Source organism: Pyrus communis, chromosome 6 (genome assembly GCF_041283825.1).
Source record: "Pyrus communis isolate YQ-2024b chromosome 6, ASM4128382v1, whole genome shotgun sequence".
Taxonomy (NCBI): Eukaryota; Viridiplantae; Streptophyta; class Magnoliopsida; order Rosales; family Rosaceae; genus Pyrus; species Pyrus communis.
In genome coordinates, this window is record NC_142570.1 from 5324097 (window position 1) to 5344184 (window position 20088).

The 20088-nt window shown below is 38.0% G+C and overlaps 3 protein-coding genes across 4 annotated transcripts; all 3 read left to right on the forward strand.

Moving 5' to 3' along the window:
• Positions 1-4413: 4413 nt before the first annotated feature.
• LOC137710676 (glyceraldehyde-3-phosphate dehydrogenase, cytosolic) lies at positions 4414-7781 on the forward strand. Its single transcript, XM_068449773.2, has 12 exons — positions 4414-4529; positions 4638-4661; positions 4761-4861; positions 5140-5255; positions 5366-5465; positions 6016-6162; positions 6260-6320; positions 6414-6511; positions 6633-6775; positions 6895-6978; positions 7213-7302; positions 7438-7781. The coding sequence occupies exons 1-12, from the start codon at positions 4526-4528 to the stop codon at positions 7487-7489; spliced, it is 1020 nt and encodes a 339-aa protein (XP_068305874.2). The 5' UTR covers positions 4414-4525; the 3' UTR covers positions 7490-7781.
• A 1995-nt stretch (positions 7782-9776) lies between these two features.
• Positions 9777-13449, forward strand: LOC137711637 (uncharacterized). Of its 2 annotated transcripts, none has more exons than XM_068450891.2 (7): positions 9777-10559; positions 10875-11039; positions 11134-11232; positions 11588-11704; positions 12374-12514; positions 12625-12912; positions 13052-13449. In XM_068450891.2, the coding sequence occupies exons 1-7, from the start codon at positions 10044-10046 to the stop codon at positions 13340-13342; spliced, it is 1617 nt and encodes a 538-aa protein (XP_068306992.2). In that variant the 5' UTR covers positions 9777-10043; the 3' UTR covers positions 13343-13449. The 2 variants fall into 2 exon arrangements, with proteins under 2 accessions (XP_068306992.2, XP_088551700.1); XM_088695574.1 differs by having other exon boundaries at positions 9840-10559; positions 11134-11227; positions 11586-11704.
• An 822-nt stretch (positions 13450-14271) lies between these two features.
• LOC137709695 (lysine histidine transporter 1-like) lies at positions 14272-17376 on the forward strand. Its single transcript, XM_068448678.2, has 7 exons — positions 14272-14585; positions 15170-15553; positions 15972-16365; positions 16459-16564; positions 16692-16783; positions 16872-16940; positions 17035-17376. Exons 1-7 carry the CDS (start codon positions 14404-14406, stop codon positions 17131-17133), a joined length of 1326 nt encoding a protein of 441 aa, XP_068304779.2. The 5' UTR covers positions 14272-14403; the 3' UTR covers positions 17134-17376.
• The last annotated feature ends 2712 nt before the right edge of the window (positions 17377-20088 follow it).

The window sequence follows — 20088 nt, forward strand, 5'->3', positions numbered from 1 at the left end:
TGTGAGAATGTGAAGTACAAAAGTCTCACATCGGTGTTGGACTAAACTTTGCGAGGGATTATAAGGAGTGTGACTACTTTCTATATAGCTAATTAAATTTATGGTGGCACCTCTGCTACCAACAAGCTTAGATGGGTGTGAATTGTAAACTCAGGATGCAAGCTTTAGGGATTAATTATACTCACCGCGGCTGCTTGTGATCCTCTCCTCACCATTACTAATTGCATAGACAGAGAGAACAAACCTATTTAATGCTGCGCCTTTTTTCTTCCCGAAACTTGCATCAGGCTTCTTGTCACGCTTGTCTGAACGATTGCAATGACAAGAAGACGCCAAGCTTCGGGATATACATCAAATATAACTCTACCAAAAAAAACTAAGTTGTTTGCTTTATTCAAACTCGTATGTTGCTTCGCATGCTCCCAGGTTCAGTTCAGACGATCAATGCAAATTAAGTGAATACAGAGAAAAATGATTTGGTATCAGAATGTAATGCAGAAAGCAAAAGGAAAAGAAAACACCTAATATTGTCATTCATGCATGCATGCCTTGTAACTGTACAACACAATCTCTCAGTCACAGCTCGGATTCATGGAGGGAAGATTAGTAGATATTTAGCCTCCAAATTCAAACCAGATAAGAAATATGTGGTTGTTTTAAGAAAGAAAGCTCAAATTAGTTTACGATGCAAGTACTTCTGGAGAATGTGTTATAGTTTATATTGCAAGTCTACACGGAATGCGGTGAACATTCAAACAATTATAATTAACCAAAGGCCCTATTTGAAAACCATTTTAGTTTGGATGGTACTATTCACACACTTATTTTTACCTCCTTTGCATCTCATTAGTTTAGGTTTTTTATCTTCTTCAATTCATTTGATATGACGGCTGAAAATTAAGAAGAGTGTATGAAAAGTAACAAGAGATATCTGAATAGCACCACCCTTTTAGTTTATGATATATATTTTTTCAAAAACTAAACTTCAAAGTCAAGCCAAATTTTAAGAACTCCCAAAAATAGTTTTTGGATTTCAATTAAAAAAAAAAGTTGAAAACAAGTTTCTACCATTAAACAAGCCATCCCGATAGGCAATGAAGAAGAAAACAAAGAAGTGTAGAAAGACCATCCAAGAGATGATGGACACCCTTTCCTCTCCGGAGGGTTCGAACCACCAGGCCCAAATGGCTTGTGTTGGAGTTGGACATATTATTGGGCCATTTATTTACTTTTTCTGCACTTTTTTTTTTCGTACAATTGTGCTTATTTATGCTCATGGATCGTCATTTAAATGATTAATTCAAAATTTAAGTGTAAACAAATGTGCATATAAGGAAGAAAAAAAAAAAAGGAAAAAAAAGTGAATGGAAAAGGCCACGAAAGTTACTTCTCTTGCCGAGCCTGGTAGACTAAGCAGGGAAGTAATTGATTGTGTGATGAACCTTAATCTTAGGTGAGTCAAAGAGTTATAATCTGGTCACATTGTTTGATGTGTGAGGTCACTAAAACACGCCTTAAGATACTAGGTTAGTAGGGTTACGACAAATGGTAATTAAGCTCCAACTCAAGGCTGCTTCTTAGATGAGCAAGGCAGTCTGTCATCATGTTACGCTCTCTAAATGTTATAGACTCAAGAATATAGCTGTCTCAATACCCAAATTAAGCAAAGTGAGTGATCTAGTCTCCAGTGATAAAGGGCGATTCAAACCTCTACCAATATTAGAAAGAGAAACGCTCTATCTAGACTAGAAAAAAAAATTAGTTAAAAAGGAAGATAATTGGGTTTAATGAAGTAATTAAGTTAAAAGGAATGCTACCGTAGATATTTAGCATACTCTATTTGAAGAAATAGCGAGTGAGCGTTTATAACTTTATAGTAAAGGAATTGAAATTTGAAGACCCCTTATTAGAGAGTTCATAAGTGAAAAAAATATTAAAATTAAGTATGGAAAGAGCATAGTTTTTTTTTTCTTCAAAAAAGGGGACCAGCAAGCCACATTTGTCCTCTTCTTCCGAGGCCGAGAAGACTGACAGAGGCATTTCAGCCTCCCCTGGCCACAAGTTTGGCTTCTACACTAGCAGCGGGTTTCGAACCCAAGACCTCCTGTTTTTTATTTGAAGGAAGCCTCGCAATCCGTCATTTACCACTGAACCACTTACTCGTGGTTATGAAAAGAGAATAGTTGGGTCTGAATAAAATTTTACTTGACAAAATATTGAGCTTAAGGATGAAAGTTTGTGTTATATCCATAAAGGGTTGGATTGGATAGATAATTTTTTGGCCATATTGTATTAGAAAATGAAATGGCCAAGGTATAAAAATTGTCCAAAGTTGTATATGGCGTTTTACCGTAGTATCAAAAAGCAATTATGACTATGCACCTTGGTACGAGATCAATTCCCATCAATTCCTCTTTTCCTTTTAACTAACAATTTAATCTATTAACGTTATCCCTTGTTAAAAACAAAAAAAAAAATCCAAACGTAGTAGGGATTAGGTTATCATCTCGGGTGTCGGACCATTTTGCTGCAACCAATAAGTCACTTTCCTTGTCCTCAATGTCTTTTTCTTGTTCAATGATAAAAAAATAAAAAAATCCTTTTTCTTGTTTTGAATTGATTAATATATTTTATTCTGTTTAGACTTTAGATAATTTTGGTTTCTTTCGGCCAAAAATTATTTTTGGATTGTACGTGATAAAACGTCTGAGTTTTTTAACAATAGCACAATCCATACTGCATGAAAAAGGCAGTTTTGTTGGTTACAATGTTATGTTCACAAGTTCTAAATTGCTATCCATAAATAATTGGTAAAAGGGTTCGTTGCCATATATAACACAAGATAATGATAAACATACTGCTAAATTGTGCCTATATATATATATATATATATATATATGTATTAGGTGATCAATCACTTTGAAACATCCATTTAACTCAATTTACCATCTAAATGATGTGCTAATATACATGAAACAAACACAAATATGAACACGTAAAATCTTCGATCATGTCGACTGATTGCTTGGTATATTTAGTTGACTTCACAAAACAATGAAACTCCTTGTATTTTTAGTCTCATCGGAGCTAGAGAACCGTTTGAAGAAGATTTGGATATAGTTATTTGAGTATGTGGACGGATAAACCGAAACTTTTATTAAATCGATGGTTAATTTGGTGGCTATGTGGATATTGCGATCTCAGACCCCATGCTAATAATATTTGTGTAACAACACTCTATGTGGGCAACAATGCATGCCCAAGAATCTCTCCTCAACCAAACGTCTCGGTCAAATGCCAAGAGATTTAAGATTATATCTAAAACTACGGTTTAGTAGTATTTTTATATATAGAAAAAAGGTTTAAAATTTGACACATGTGGATGATGTGTACAATACTTTAATTCATTGCGTGACTTCGTCATGTCTATCTCACCAAATATCTTTGTATAATTTGACAAAAAAATTGTTGCATAACTAAAACAGAAAAAAAAAAAATTAAAAAAAGAGTTGTTCCATTTCGATTGATTTAGGACGGCAATAAGATCCGCAATGTTTTTTAGCACAAAATGTTAGACGGTTAAAATGCAACACTTGCAAAAAATGACTATAATGGAGATGAGGATGCTTTGTTGAATGCGTGGACACAAAAAAAGGGAAAAAAAAAAGGATTAAGAACAATGATATCCAAGCTAAGTAAATGTAGGTCCAATTGAACATGATGAGAAAAAATCGGTTAAGATGGGTAGAGGATGACCTAATAAAAAGACTTTAAAATAGGCTACAAACAAAAATATAGAATACCTAGAGTTGATGGAAGACTTGATGTAACACCGTACACAATAACTTTCTAGAATTTATATAACCAACCTCTAGTAGTAGAATGAAGTTATGAATAATGTTAGAGAGATCAAATTTTTTAAACAAAATGATGTGGTTGTTGATGATTAGATTATTACTTAAACGTTGATTAGCGTACTTATCTTCCATTGGTGACACATTATTTAATTTACAAATTTTTAATTTAAAATTTTGATATTCCTAATATTACGTTTTTGTTATTGTAACTTTGAATAAAAGATAAAAAGTTGATCTGATTTAATATTCTGAACGCACTAGGAAATATGGGGAAGACACTTGTGCACTAAAACCTAACGTAGCATCCAAGCCATCCCCTACTTTTATCTTTTATCTTTTTTCTTCACGAAAGCAAATTATTACAAATTCCGGGATTCCCTGACCTTCCCGAAAGCGCCTAATAGCGCTACACCATGGCCTTTCATAATGACGCACAATCCAACGGTCAATATAAATCACTTGAGTCTGTGATTACCAGGACGACCGAATCTAACGATCCATCACGCGGGCGCTGCATTGAGCATCAGAGACCGCCACCAGCATGCTAGTAACCGGCTATTCCGGTCTCCCATTGCCCCGCCCTTATATATAAAACCTACCATATCTCTTTGGTGTCGCTCACTCTCTCTCATTTTTTTTTACTCAAAGTTTTTATCCAATCTGCTCCCATGGGTAAACAGTTTGATAATATTTTCATACTCTCTATTTTTTTGGTGTATTTTTATTCGATTTAATTTATACGCGACCTTTTATTTAATCTGAAATTTTATTTTGTTGCAGGGAAGATCAAGGTCGGAATCAATGGTATTTTCAACTTTCCCGCCTTTTTTTCTCGTATGAATTGATGCAGATTCTATCAATTTTTATTTATTTATGGTTTTTCAATTATTTTTCGGAAATTAGGATTTGGAAGGATCGGAAGGTTGGTCGCTAGAATTGCTCTGCAGAGAGAGGATATCGAACTCGTCGCCATTAACGATCCCTTCATCACCGGCGATTACATGGTTTTGTTTCTTTCCTTTCGTTTGTACTTTCTAAATACAACGATATATTTACAATAAGTTAAAAGCTGGTTACAAACTCGTAATCTAAGACTTTTCATTTACTAGTTCGTGGTATCAAGTGGCTCCTTTGCTTTTGCGTTGATAGTTTGTATTTTGTGCTTTTTATTTTGAAGTGATCGTGATTGTCCAAGTATATTTGATCGGAGTTCTGAGCCGTCCGATTAGTTGACCAAGTATGGTTACTGGTTTATTTATTTATTTGTGTGTGTGTGTGGCAGGTGTACATGTTCAACTACGACACCGTCCACGGACGCTGGAAGCATAACGATGTGAAGCTGAAGAACGCAGACACCCTTCTCTTTGGTGACAAGCCCGTCTCTATTTTTGCTGTCAGGTATATTATACAATTCCCGCCTAAAAATAGTATAGTTTTGTATGAAATTCAGTAAGAGAATTTTTTGAACGTGTGATTATATTGTTACGTATGCAATGCAAAATGTTTAGAGACCCGGTGGAGATCCCGTGGTCCGGGAGCGGAGCTGAGTACATCGTTGAGTCGACCGGTGTTTTCACCGACAAGGAAAAGGCTGCTGCGCATCTGAAGGTTGGCAAATTACGTATTCAGTTTTTGAACTTTGCTTGAACGCTTATGTTTTGTGATTTATATCCATAACCTGTAATATCATTTGTTAGTTTCGAAATTTTGTGTAATTTGGTAGTATATATATCTTATGTACAGAATTTCATTGATAGGATATATTATGTTATGTTTGCTGCATATTAATATCAAAATTTTGGTTTGTTACTGGGTGTTTATGGTGAGGTAACATGTAAATTCCTCTCGCTAATGACGAGATTTTGCTTTTTCCAATTGAGTTTTCAAGTTTGGAGTTTCTGAGAAATTGGTTTTTTACCTGGTGGTTATGGTGGGATAACATGTAATTCTCTGTTTTATGGCCCTTTCTACTATTGGATTAGTATGGAGTTGGTTTATGCTAGAATTCGTTTGTTTGTTTATTAATATTGCTTTTCCGTATCTGATTTGAAGGGTTATCTTGCATTTTATCTGCTAGTTTCTGAAGTTTTTGGTTTCGGGTGAATGTGTTGTGGTCATTTGTTGATTGCTTAACGGAGTTTCTTTGTTCTACTATCAGGGTGGAGCTAAGAAAGTTATCATCTCAGCCCCCAGCAAAGACGCTCCTATGTTCGTTGTCGGTGTCAATGAGAAGGACTACATTAAAGATCTTGATATTGTTTCCAATGCTAGTTGCACCACCAACTGCCTTGCCCCCCTTGCGAAGGTTTATATCTCTCTGATTTTATATGTTTTTGTTTCTCAAAGGCATTAAATTGACGGAAGAATTTGATGTCTTACGGTGATTGTGTTTAATTTTGTAGGTTATTCATGATAGATTCGGTATTGTGGAGGGTCTGATGACCACAGTTCACTCCATTACTGGTGGGTTCTTGGTCGGAGTTTGCTTTGCAATTATTCTGCTTTTTCGGTTTTGTTTCGTATGTTCATTTCGCTTTTTCTGTTACCATGATTCAGCCACCCAGAAAACTGTTGATGGACCTTCTTCGAAGGATTGGAGAGGTGGAAGGGCAGCTTCATTCAACATCATTCCCAGCAGTACTGGAGCTGCAAAGGTAAAAACAGATATTTAACCTCTATGATGTTATGGTTCGGTTGTGAGCACTTTTTTCTCTTTCGAGTGTTTGTAATTTACTTGCGAGCAAGAAAACTAATTACGTATTTTGGTTTGTGAAGGCTGTTGGTAAAGTGCTGCCTGACCTGAACGGAAAATTGACGGGAATGGCATTCCGTGTTCCTACTGTCGATGTCTCGGTGGTTGACCTTACAGTGAGGCTGGCAAAAGCAGCTACTTATGATGAAGTAAAAGCTGCTATCAAGTAAGGGAACAGAAGAGTTTTCTTGCTATAATATTTTAGAAAATACTACCAAACCGCGTCTATGCAACGTTATCCGATTGATGTTCTTTTCTCTTTCGTTTTTATTTGATGCTCCACAGGGAGGAGTCTGAGGGGAAACTGAACGGAATCCTGGGTTACACCGAAGATGATGTGGTTTCCACCGACCTTGTGGGCGACAGCAGGTACACAATGATAAACTTCGTACTTTGAATTTCTGTCTGAAATTGTGGATATGGAATGGACGGACGTTTGGGGCACGGTCTGTTCTTTAAGATACGGAAAAAAAAGGATCGATTTCTAATGGTGATTGAGAAAAGAAGGCTTTGTTTTGAAGATTGAACCTCCATCTTTTCGTGCCTGTCTGCTGCTGGTAGCGGCTATGTACTCAATCTGATGTTTTCATCTTGATGGTGCAGGTCAAGTATTTTTGACGCAAAAGCCGGAATTGCTTTGAACGATAACTTCATGAAGCTGATCTCGTGGTATGACAACGAGTGGGGATATAGGTAATGAACATCGCCTTCGTGTTCTAACTTATACGCCACGGCCTTACTCTAGAACATCTTCTTACTCAGTTTTGTAGTGTTTATATGTGTTGGTATTCTTTCTCATTTTGTTTGCTTAATTTGATGATTTTGTAGCTGCCGTGTGGTCGATCTGATTTCCTACATCGCATCTGTTGATCTTGCTTAAGGCAGCGAGACGAAGACTTGCCGATTTAGGCGCATCGGTGAACGTTTCCCTTCATGTTAGTAAGTAAAATGCAGTGTGCAAAAATAAATCGTGTATCCCGAAAGGAGTGGTAGCTTATTTAGGTTGAGTGTCATTGGGGTGATGAATTTTGCCCCAAGTTTTTAAGTTTTGTGGTGGACGTGAGATTGTTCCATGCCTTGTTATGTTCTTCGCTTTATATTTGTTTTGGTTCAGACATTTCATGTTTTATAACTCTCATGGCTCATTTATTAATACGTTTCATATTTTATAATCTGGAATTCAATTACCGTCAAATTGTAGGGAATTCAAGGGCCCCACTAAACTTTTGATTTACCATTATTTGAATAACAATGGAGTATCCCATAATCGAAACTCAATTACGCTTTTTTATTTCGATTACTCTGATGTAAACATGTCGTCAGTTTATCACTTCATAAAACTTTATGTAGGCAACAAAAGATTAAAAAACTTTATTCAGTAGAACTGTCGCTTTCCGGGCCGGCAAGTTCTTGAAAAAAATTCTACGCAAGGAGAAGTGTTTGAATTCGTCATAAAATTTATTAAAACGAGGTTTACTTGGAATGGGAATGTGGATTAAGAATCCGATTCTTGAGCTAAGTTCTTGCGTTTATCAACATAAAAGAATCCGAAAATTTGTAATTTGCAATGAAGAATCAGATTCATCAAGGGGAGCATTTGATCCTCTAACCACTTTTCCATTCCTTTTTCAGTTCTTTGATTTTCCCTATTGCGAGTGGGAAATTATGTCATAATAATTTTTGGTTATTATTATTATTATTATTTTATTTATTTTAAGATTTGGATTATAGATTAAGCAGTGAGCCTTTTTTAATTATGTATTTGTGTGTAAACGCATGAGAAGTCAGAAATTAGAATAATTCCTCACATTTTAATTTAGTAAACATTTCGTACTAAACACTGGCGAAGCCAAGTACAAGACTTCCTTAGGCTATAACATATGGGGAGTTTTGGATCTTTAAGCTTGAAAATATTAATCTTTGGGCTATTTTAGGAATTTTAATTGTCATATTCTACTTAGCAATTGAAAATTTGGATCTTAAAGCTGCTTTTAAGGAAAATAAAATGTTAAATAAACTAATCACTTTAATATAGTAGTTGTAAATTAAAACTTCCATATCCTTACTTGAAAGTTTTGAAAGCTAGAAATCTAGAAACATAGTATAAATTTCTTACTTCAAATTATTACTTTCAGGTTTACTATTAATAAACTTTATGTAGGCAACAAAAGATTAAAAATTTGACTCGTATAATAATTTTAGCTTAACTTACCCACCGAATAATTCCTGTTTACGCCATTAGTACTAAAAGCAATTTTTACTTACATTGCCAGAGATAAGCAAAGGAAGTAGAAAATTCAAAAATAGGAGAACAAGGAAGGAGAGTCGAATCCACCATTCTTCCCATTTGATTACAAATTTCAAGATAGAACTCACTTATTTTCGTATTATAATAGTTGGATTGAGATTTTCTCCGGATCTCACATTTCGAAATCAATCGAATAATTTAAACTGTTCAGTTTAGATCACGCGGTTCCCATTAACTCAGTATATGAGCTTCGAGTATGAAATTCAGAGATGCTCTCAATCCATTACGATTCTCTTTCCCATATCAAGCTAAGTAAATAGATCATCGGGTTGGAAAATTAAAAGATTCCAACAAACATAAATAAATAAATAAAGATTTTGTAACCGAAGTCAAATATATATACATTTGATGAATGAAGTAGGATTCTCTCTCCTCTTATTACCATTTCCATTATCCCAAAAAGAGATCATCTCTGGATTATTTCCACCTAATCCTCATTGTCAAACAATATGGACCCTTGAAATTTGATTCAACGGTTAAAATTATTATAACTTTCAGAGTGGGCCCATGTTTTCAAGGGTCCATGAGGATCCCTTTCCTTCCATCCTCTCCTCTCACACTATTCTTTTTGTCTTGTTTTTTATATAAAAAATTTAAAACAAGATGTAAACGTAGCGTAATTACAATCGTTTAAATATGAATGGATGGAAGAAGAGAGAGATGGGTGAGAATCCTACTTCTCGACAAATTCACGCACAAATTGACAAGTGGAACAATCTGCCAGGACAGGATATCCAAAAATAAATAATAAACATAAAACATAAAGCCCGTCGAGAAAATAATAAAAGATTGGAAATTAATGTCCGTCCGGCCCAATCCACGTGAGTCCTTAAACCCAACGTACTCCGTCATTCAAATTCTCCCCAATTGTCGATCTATCCGCCCATCTTTCCCCCCCTAAACCTCTCTCTCGCTCAGACTGTCAGACATCACTTTCTCAGCTACCTCGTGAGCTCTCTCTCCTCTCTCTTTCTCTCTCTACAATCTGCATCCGTCGTTTTCTTTGACAACCTTCAGATTGCTTACCTTCAAACCCTAAGTCTTCACCTTCCAAATGTGAATTTATCAAATTTGTAAAATGTGATTAAACATTTGCTTTCTTTGTTTTGTTCGATTCGTATCGGGAATGGCGACCTCGGCGTTCAAATCAACGACGAAGCGGACGCCGATCGGAGCATCCATGGCTCCGGCGGAAGACTCCGCTTCGTCGAATCGGAAGTCGTCTCACCGGCGCTCCAGGAGCCTGAGCTGCTTCTCGCGCGGGTTGCCGGAGCGGAAGCCGGCGGGAGACGATTACGATGAAACACCGGTTCCCAGCAGAGGGAGGTTTGTCAACACGGTCAGAGGCTCGGGATTCCCGGAGATCAGCCTCGATGACCTCGCCGTCGAGCTATTCGACTCCTCCGCCGACCGAGGCCGCTCGGTTGAGCGGAGCTCCGAAGCTACTCCTGCTGCCAGTGCCTTGCATAGACGAGGGAGGTCGGTGTCGAGGCACGGTCCGAGAGTTGGTGGTGGTAGTGGTGATGTGAGGGGCAGCGCTGGTACTAACTCAGCTGAAGGAAGGGTAGTTTCGGAAAGTAAGGGTATTTCGAGCCGAAGGCGATCGGTTTCGGTTGCTCGGTATCAGATGAGCGATTCTGAGGTGAGAATTTGTGTTCTTATGCTTTTAGTTTCCCGTTGAATTTTGATTTATTTGATTTAATGCACATTGTAAAACGTTTTGGATACTATTTATTTTTAAACTACTGCTAATTCGAATTAAAACTACAATTAGAAATGTGTAATTAAAGATGGTTTAGACAGTATAAGGCCATTGAACAAGTATCGTGATTGAAGGAATTGATATAATGCATATCTTAAACTGTTAAAATTAAACGATCCTTGTTAGCTTTGTCGGATTAGTGTAATTCTGCCGCTCATTTATCTGTGAGTTTATTTGTTGTATTTTTAATGTCAGAGTGATCTAGATCATACCCACATTCGCAGCACCTCTAAGTCGAGGAACTTCATTAGTGGAAACAATCAGACACCCTTGTCCCGCAAGTCAACTGATTCAAATTTTAGACCGGGATTGAGGAGATCTCTTAGCCAGAAAGATTTTAAGTGCCATGAGGGTTACTCTGTAAGTCTGACTTCTTTAAGTTTTGGTATTTTCATTTTATGCTGTTTAATGTTTTTTGAACTATGTTTTGAGACGTTTTGTTTGGACCTTTCAGAGACAGTCTTCGGTCCTAACAGATGATGAGGGGAGGGATGCTTATTCCAACAAAAATGGAGTGGAAAAAACTATCCGAGCTGTATATTCAGAGAAGAAGGTTTAATGTTGAACACTTATCTAATGATAACACCCCAGTGTAGTTCTTTTGTATTAGTTCTTTATGTTATGATGATGACCGCATTGTAGTTCATTCATATTAGTCGTTTATTTTTTAATTATTTGTCACCCTTTAGGTAGAGCACCCTGCTGGCAATGATGTTAAAAATGGATCTTATTAAGTAACGCAGAAAGAACTTAGATATGCTGCGGAAGAGATCCGGACAGAACTTGAACTAGTCCGTATTTAGCGTTCTTTATATCGTTGTTGACATTTGTTTCATCCCTATTTGATTTTAGAGTTTTCTCTTCCTGTGTTATGCTTCCTAAACTTGGTTCTATATTATCTTATTCAGGCAAGCGAGAAAACTAAATCCACTGTTTCAGCACCTGGTGATTTACGTTCTAACAGGAAAGATGTACTTCAGGCCGTTTCTTCGACCAAGAAGAATTACTCCTCCAAATTGGAACAGGTATTAACGTTACTATAAAGGCTTAGTTTAGTTAAGTAAGAGTATGGCCTTGATTGTATGGATATAAAGGGAAAATTATTATTGGTTCTTATTGAAGTTGTTAACTGTGGGTGCCAAACTTGTTGGAAAACTAGGAGTATATAATATTAACAGGTTTCCTAGATTACTAACAGATGTCAACATGATACCTGAGGCAGCGATTGCAGAACAAGAAAAGGATATCTTCTACTCGTTGAAAGACTTAATGTTCTTAAGGTGATAGAACCCAATAACGCAGAACTTTTCTTTACAAGCAGGGAGTCCTTGTATAGATTAACATTCACCAACTTCCCTCTATCATGGAGAGTTGGTTTTTGTCAGTTAACAACAGTTTCATCAAATAAGTGGGATGTTAGTTGTCTCCACAATTGATATCCATATTTCCTTAATAATAGGAAGCAGTTTTTTCCACGTTTGCAACTTACGTCAAACTGTATTGTTACCAAATACATTTCATCCTTCACTAAATGATAGTTTAGTCCAATTAAGTTTCTAACAAAACTGCCATGTTAATGTTTATTATGCTGGGCCAGAATGTTGAATGCAACTACCGTGCATCATATTTCATTTGAAAGAAGTTTGGCTACTCGTACTAACAATCATATTTTTCTTTTTTCCATGTATTGACAGTCAGAAAAACGAAAACAAGATTTATTAGCTGAAATAGTACTGGAGGAACAACATAGTAGGGAGCTCTCTAAGATTGTCAAAGAATTGCTTCCCGAGCCAAAGAACATTGTTGCCGCAGGCAGACCATCAAGAACCAGAAGGGTACCATTCTGTCTGAAACACACTGCACATTTACATGTTACTGTGCCTTTCTTCGGATTTATTGTCTTTGTTTTACTTTGTTTTTTACCTCCTGCTTTTCACTTTTGCAGAGGAGTAACGACAGAGGTAGAGTGTCTAAGCGATTGACTGAGGAGGCAGAGAGATACATTGAGGATTTCATTTCAAATGTGGAAGACACGGATATATCATCAATTGATGGGGAAAGGAGCGATACAAGTTCAAGCGTAGGAGGAATAACAAAGCACGAATCTTATCAGAGTCCAGCTTTGTCTACTCCTCTTCCTGTTGCGATGGATGGAGTTGCACTACCTTGGTTGCAGTGGGAGACTAGTAACGATGCTACTCCAATAGGATGCAAGAAGAAGAACGAACCACAGGTAATAACTGATTAGCTCATCTTGGGATTATAAGTTCTAGCATCTGGACAGTATTGAAATGCAGTCTTATCTGTCAAATCCGTTTCGACTAATATTGGGATGGTTCGTGATGTTCTCTTCTTATCATTTCGATTTTCAGGGAGTGACAAATGCGCAAGATCAAAGTAATCAATCTGCTAGCAGTCATGGAAGCTGGAGCCCTGGAATAATCAACGCCCTGTCAATTAACATGGAAGATACAGGAAGTAAAGTGGGAGGATATAGAAGCTATGAGTGCCACTCACGCCTCAGTGGGTCAAATGGTTCATGCTTTGACATGGATGAGTATCTCCATCTTAAGAACAATGACGATTTTCTCTTCGAAAGGTTGAAACAACAACAGAGAATTAGTTCCGGCAGTCTCCTGCTATGTAATCGGATGCTTTTTTAGCGCAATATGTCTCTCAGGTTGCTTTCACTCCATGAAAACCACAGTGACTTTGTATATATTTTTCATTTTCTGCAGTAAAGTGTTTTTAGCTTTGGATTTGTTACAAATATTTTGAACCGTCGTCCACGTGATCAGTGTATGCATCTTCCAAGTACGCTTAAAGCACGTGAACGGCTGTCCAAATTAAACGGAACTCCGGCGGTTGACAACTCTGATTCCTGAATCGGTGACTAATGCGAGATGTACACTTGCAACTGACTCACAGTTTTGTTACAAACGTTAATAACAATCGTCCACGCGTTTGATGCATGCAGTTTCTACATACAGTAAGCGCGTGGATGGTTGTTGAAACAGAATCTCCGTGGTTGGTGTATGCAGCTTCTGCATACAGTTACATCGCGTGGCTGTCCAAACCGAACCTCCGACGGTTGACGACCGTAAATTCCTGAATAAATAGCTAATGTGAGGGGAGTCTTGCATTTCATCTTTTAAAACTGTTTCGTCATTCATTCCCTCCTCTCTCTCTCTCTCTCTCTCTCTCTCTCCCTCTCTCCTCTCGTTCTCTCTCTCCCTTGACCTTTCCTACTTTGACTTGATCCTTTTAGAAAGATCTTTGCCTTCGATCAAGCATCAAATTTAGAGCAGATTGCACGAGCGCTTGACACCTGTCCCAAGACAATCAGGATTGTAGATTTTGGGACAGGAAATTTCAAATACAATGACTCGTTGAATAAAGATACGCTCCAGATTGCACGGCCCTTTTTTTCGAAAAAAAAATTCTGAAAATTTTCCGCTGTGTTTCTTGCAGTGAAAAATCAAGAGGGTAAATCAGGTTTTTTTCAATCGGACGACTGAAATTCCTTCAATCAGAATATTAGTTAATTAGCACCGCTGAACACAATTTCAATTTAATTAGGAAACAAGCTCCAAGTAATCAGTCACGTAATTGTACTGGGTTAGTGACCTAATTGTTTGTTAATTCCATCCGGAAAAGGAGATTTGTGGGATTAATATTTGTGATTTTTTGCTGTCACTGAGATTTATCTGTGACAAAAAAAAAGATGGGAGGAAGTGGAGAAATTAGAGAGGAGGAGCAGCAGAAGGAGGTGCTAGATATCAACGAGTGGCTGCCGATCACGAAATCGCGGAACGCGACGTGGTGGTATTCGGCATTCCACAATGTCACTGCCATGGTTGGTGCTGGTGTTCTTGGCCTCCCCTATGCCATGTCTCACCTTGGATGGTAAGTAACCTATACATACATACATACATACACATATATGATATATATATAGTTTCATTACTTTCTCACCATCTCTATGAGAAAATAACATATATGATCAATGTTTATATGTTTTCCAAGGATGGCTCGTTGGTTGCTAATATGAATTCTGGGAGACATATCAAGGGAAAATCTTAAAGATATTATGAAATATAGAGTTAGAATTAAGAATCAAATCTGTGTGTTTTAATCAAGGAATTCTCCTTAGCATTTTTCTAAAGGGATAATTTTCTTTTATTCTAAACTACATCCATTGACAAAAAAGGAAATTCGAACTCAAGTGCAAAGAGGCAAGCACATTGCCTTACCAATTGGATTAACCCACTAGCTCATTTGGGTGTCGTTCACAAGATAGAATTTTTATTTTCCCGGAATAGCTACGTACCTGGGCTATAGCCTCTTGTAGACAAACTATACAATCCCTGAGTTGCACTGATGAATGCTCTTAACTGCTTAATCTCGTGTTAAAAAAAAAAAAAAAACGTAATATTAACACAGAAAGAGGACACCCCATCTAATAAGTTTTTATGTGTTTCTTGTACTAGGGGCCCTGGAGTTTCAGTGCTGGTTCTCTCGTGGATAATTACACTCTACACCTTATGGCAGATGGTAGAAATGCATGAAATTGTACCTGGCAAGAGGTTTGATAGGTACCATGAGTTAGGGCAACATGCCTTTGGGGAAAAGCTAGGGCTTTACATTGTGGTGCCCCAGCAACTGATGGTGGAACTTGGAACTTGCATAGTTTATATGATTACAGGTGGCAATTCCTTGAAGAAGATTCACAGCACTGTGTGCCCTGACTGTAAGCCTATCAAAACCAGCTATTTCATCATGATCTTTGCATCTGTTCACTTTGTTCTCTCCCACCTTCCTAGCCTCAATTCCATTGCTAGTGTTTCTCTTGCCGCTGCTGTCATGTCATTGAGGTATGTATATATATTTCTTTCTTTTTCTTTTTTTTTTACTTTTTTAGGGATCTGCTGTTTGCACTCAGGAAAGGTTTACCCGCTCTCTTCCTCTTTGTAAAAAATTGAAGAGTAAGAGTAGTGCAGAATGACGTTTTTGAAGTGCTAATAACAATTCCGTTTTTCAAAAGATATATGCAACTCCATCTGCTTGACGAATCATATTGGCAAGAAAAACTTACATGAACGTGTTCGAAGTAATCCAATTTGGAATGCTCATGTTCGAAGTAATTTGTATTCGGTTAAAAATCAAGAAACTTCTCTTAATCCATTTAGCGTAAAACTAGAAAGGTTCATATTCTGTCTGCCTACAAATTAATCTGCAGAATTTGGTTAGTCGATGTCGTTTTTAACTGTGACTCCTTGTCCAATTCAACAGCTACTCTACCATTGCTTGGGGAGCTTCTCTGCACAAAGGGGTGGAGCCACAAGTGCAGTATGGTCCCAGGGCTTCAACCCCTGCAGGGAATACGTTCAACTTCTTTAGTGCTTTGGGAGACGTAGCTTTTGCTTTTGCTGGCCACAATGTGGTTTTGGAGATTCAAGCAACGATTCCTTCCACGCCTGAAAAGCCGTCCAAAAAACCAATGTGGAAGGGGGTCGTTCTTGCTTACATTGTGGTCGCAATGTGCTATTTCCCTGTGGCTCTCGTCGGATACTGGGTGTTTGGAAACCACGTCGAGGATAATATCCTCATATCATTGGAGAAGCCTGCTTGGCTGATCGTTCTTGCGAATTGCTTTGTTGTTGTTCATGTCATTGGAAGTTATCAGGTACACTACTACTTTAAATTATGATCTGCATAAAAAATCTGATGAGTTGGTGTTCTTTCTTGCATAACAAGTTTCGTCAATGCATATATGTAGGTCTACGCAATGCCGGTGTTTGACATGGCGGAATTATTTCTGTTGAAGAAGATGAAATTCAAGCCATCTTTGGTCCTTCGCTTCGTAACACGAAATGTGATTGTTGGTAAGTAGCATTTTCCTGCTCGTTTATTTAATCTTAAACTTGTAATGACTTCATACATAAGTCCTTACATTGTAAGAGATGTGATCAACAATGTAAATAATATCGATACTCATATTTGCGGATGCAGCATTCACCTTGTTCGTTGGAATTACATTCCCGTTCTTTGGCGGGCTTCTTGGTTTCTTCGGAGGATTTGCATTTGCTCCTACAACATACTATGTAAGGAATCATTGCCCAAGCCTCCAATAACTCTCTATTCCCACGTAAATTAAAACGTCTGAACTTTCTTTTTTCGATCATTTTGCAGCTCCCTTGCATCATGTGGCTTATCATCTACAAACCAAAGAAGTTTGGCCTTTCTTGGTTTGCAAATTGGGTAAGCTTGGCACTCAAGAAAGCGAACTTTTTTTTTCCTTCACATTCTTTCGTTTTTAAAACTAACCATTTTGTGCTGCTTGTTGCAATGACAGTTCTGCATCATAGTTGGAGTGTCACTGATGCTTTTAGCTCCGATCGGGGCATTAAGGAACCTCATACTTCAAGCGAAGAACTTCAAATTCTACTCTTGAATATCTGCAGCGTGAGATTGAGTTCGAGTTTACACAACAAATAGTATTATTTATTTATTTATTTTGGTAATCAGCCAATTGTTTAATTATAACTTTCTTTAATAATATTAGGACCTGCTTATTGCTTTGTATAATTTAGCATCTGTTCATAGCCTGTTTGATGGATATACAGTTCAATTTCAGACCCTCCCTTGTTAATGGGAAACGTTTCAACAGCATTGCCTTGAGCTCTATCATTCATATTATTTTTTCGATTCAATCTAATTCGTTATTTGAAAAGAAAATTAAACCTAATTGTACAACAAACCTCAAGTTGGACGCATTTATGCGAGAGATGTGATCAACTTGCTACATTTAACTCTTATACGATAGATTCAAGGCCAAGTCCCTCGCGGGACCAGGATCTTCGCTTCGGGGTGAGACCGGTACTAGTCCTCTTCGTATGCTTTTCATTTATGTTTTTATGGTTTTTGTGAGAAGTTTCGAGTTTGCCTGCATATGTTTGAGCAGCAAACATATCTAACCAAAACTTTACAGTGCTTGAATTTAATTAACTTGATGCCTAATTGTTGTGTCCGTACAAATTCCCTCCTCGTGTTAAAAATATGTTCGAGCAAACCTCTGAATGCTCGCTAGCTTTCCGTTTGTAGACACCTTCATCCTTTTGTAAATATAAAAAGAAAGACACTCCGACGACTTGTCTCAAAAACGAAAAGGCTGTTGCAGACTCTCTTGCTCGGCTCCAACTTGAGGAGACGAATACGAGTCCAACTTGTTTCAAGGAGGACAAAATTCCCAGCTGCATTGCCGATCGGCGCATAGTCAAGCCACTTACGCATGGTCACCAAATTACCGTCTTGTGCAATTTGCACTAAGTTTGCCACCGGGCTGCACAATGCCCATGGAGGAGACAGCTCCCTACTGGCGTAACTCAGGTTGGCGGGGGCTATGGAGTAGATGTGTATTCCACTCTCGATCAGTCAGTTCCAGCAAACCATGGATCGGTCATTTCCCCCAGCACATACAACCAGTATTCCACGCTCGACCCGTTGCTGAAAATGCAGCAATGGGCACAGAACTTGCTTGGACAATAGCAGCAAGAAATTCAGAGGGTTCAATCCCCTGATTTGTAAACGCCAGTCCTGGTCAAGCGTGTGGTATAGGGCCTCGAGGAAAATTCTATACGCCTCGCAGCAAAGCGCGCCTGAAGAACTGGTAAATTCTACCATTACAAAAATTGTATACCATTTGGAAGCAACAAAACATAATAATAGTTGTGATTGGTGGGAGCAATTCACAATCGAACAACATGAACAATATAAAAACGGAAGCCTTGACAAGAGTAGGGATTTCATTTCGATTAAAAGCGTACTTAACATCGTTAATTTGAAGTTCAAAAGCTAATATCAACACTAACACATAATTCTAACAGAGCTCGATTTCGATCAACGACAATGTACCAATTACCTAACCAACCAACCAAGCTCTTCTTCATCAAACCATGTAGTTATAAACCGTAAACCCAAAGCCCGAAACATGATCATAAACCCTAATCTCTGGAGGACGTAACAAACGTGATCATGTTCGGAATAAGCACAAATTCATAAGTGAAAAGCAATTCTCCAGCTTTGAGTACCTTCCAGCTCCCGCTAGACATTTGCGGAGCATAACCCTCGTTAGCCAACTGCCCCACCGAAATCAAATTCCGCACCAAACCCGGAATGTGCTTCACATTGTGGATGATCCACCTCGCCCCGCCCGGCAACTTGACCCGAACGTCGCCTTTCCCGACAATGTCCAGCGAACTGTTGTTCAGGCCGAAGTAGGCCTTGCCGTAGTTTCCGGCGGTGTACTTCTCGAAAATCCCCTTGTGCGGCGAGCAGTGGAACGCGGCGGCGGTGCTGAAGATCCAGGATTCAAGGGGGCTGTCGACGCTGAGAAACAGAGCGTCGTTGATGACTTCGATGGTGTCTGCGGCACCGACGTTGTTCTTCAGCAGCCTGCAATCTTTGTGGGCGTGATCAAGCTTCCCACAGTGCGAGCATGCATCTCCCCACTTTCCGAAGCCCGATTTTCCGAGATCGGCCTCGATTTTTATGCCGCTGGTGCTTGATTCCATATTTGCTTTGCCTCCCTCGTTCTCTCTCCCCTTTTGCCCTTTGTTTTGGTCTCTTGAAAAAACCCTAGGGCGGGGTCATGGTCCCATTTATAGGAGACTACTAGGGATTCTTTTTATTTTGTTTTATTAATATTTGTTGGGCTTTTGGGGATCGACTAGTGAATTTCTTTGGTCTATTTGTTTTGGATTGGGTTGTCCTTTAATAAATTTTTTTTTTAACAGGACTACTAAATGAGTAAATGGTATTAAAAATGAGATTAAATTGAGAAAATACTTTTTTTTTTCTTACTTACAAATCTCGTCGATAAAAAGTTGACGTACTCACTAGCCCGGATTATTCAAGACAAACCCTTAGTAAAGAGATAAATTTAAATGTAATAAGGTCACAATAGTGAACTTCTTCTAACCCTGCCACAAATCACCAATTTAGTGCAAAGAGATTCATTAATTGTTGAATAAAGAAAAAGGTCTCACATCGATCATCTCACAAGATTGTGGGTGCAAAAATTAAGGCTCAAGCAATGGGCCACTTCCCATGAACCCTAAATTTAGGGGAGTGGAGCTAGAATAAAGGAGCATGATCGAACACTTCCATGAAATGTGAAACATGGAGAAATACAAGAAAAGAGGGACTTGGAGCCTAAGACTTGAATGCTCAGCATAGGGTTTTTGGGAAAAGGAAAAAAAAAAAAAAAAAGTATCAGTGTACCCTTTTTTTTTTTTTTTTTTTTTTTTTAACAAGTGATATTATCTACACTAAGAGGATGGGGTAAGCTTAGCCTTACAATAAGTTATCATAATTTATTTTTATGAACATTTTAACCTAAAAAAAGTTA

What these genes read in the sequence shown, in the direction of transcription:
- LOC137710676 (XM_068449773.2), top strand. An exon ending in GCCTTGCCCCCCTTGCGAAG is followed by an intron (nt 6,163 to 6,259) that starts GTTTATATCTCT and finishes TTAATTTTGTAG; the next exon opens with GTTATTCATGATAGATTCGG. An exon ending in GAAGTAAAAGCTGCTATCAA is followed by an intron (nt 6,776 to 6,894) that starts GTAAGGGAACAG and finishes GATGCTCCACAG; the next exon opens with GGAGGAGTCTGAGGGGAAAC.
- LOC137711637 (XM_068450891.2), top strand. Translation starts at nt 10,044, where the DNA reads ATGGCGACCTCGGCGTTCAAATCAACGACGAAGCGGACGCCGATCGGA. An exon ending in ACTCCTCCAAATTGGAACAG is followed by an intron (nt 11,705 to 12,373) that starts GTATTAACGTTA and finishes ATGTATTGACAG; the next exon opens with TCAGAAAAACGAAAACAAGA. An exon ending in GACCATCAAGAACCAGAAGG is followed by an intron (nt 12,515 to 12,624) that starts GTACCATTCTGT and finishes TCACTTTTGCAG; the next exon opens with AGGAGTAACGACAGAGGTAG.
- LOC137709695 (XM_068448678.2), top strand. Translation starts at nt 14,404, where the DNA reads ATGGGAGGAAGTGGAGAAATTAGAGAGGAGGAGCAGCAGAAGGAGGTG. An exon ending in GCCATGTCTCACCTTGGATG is followed by an intron (nt 14,586 to 15,169) that starts GTAAGTAACCTA and finishes TTCTTGTACTAG; the next exon opens with GGGCCCTGGAGTTTCAGTGC. An exon ending in TTTCTTGGTTTGCAAATTGG is followed by an intron (nt 16,941 to 17,034) that starts GTAAGCTTGGCA and finishes TTGCAATGACAG; the next exon opens with TTCTGCATCATAGTTGGAGT.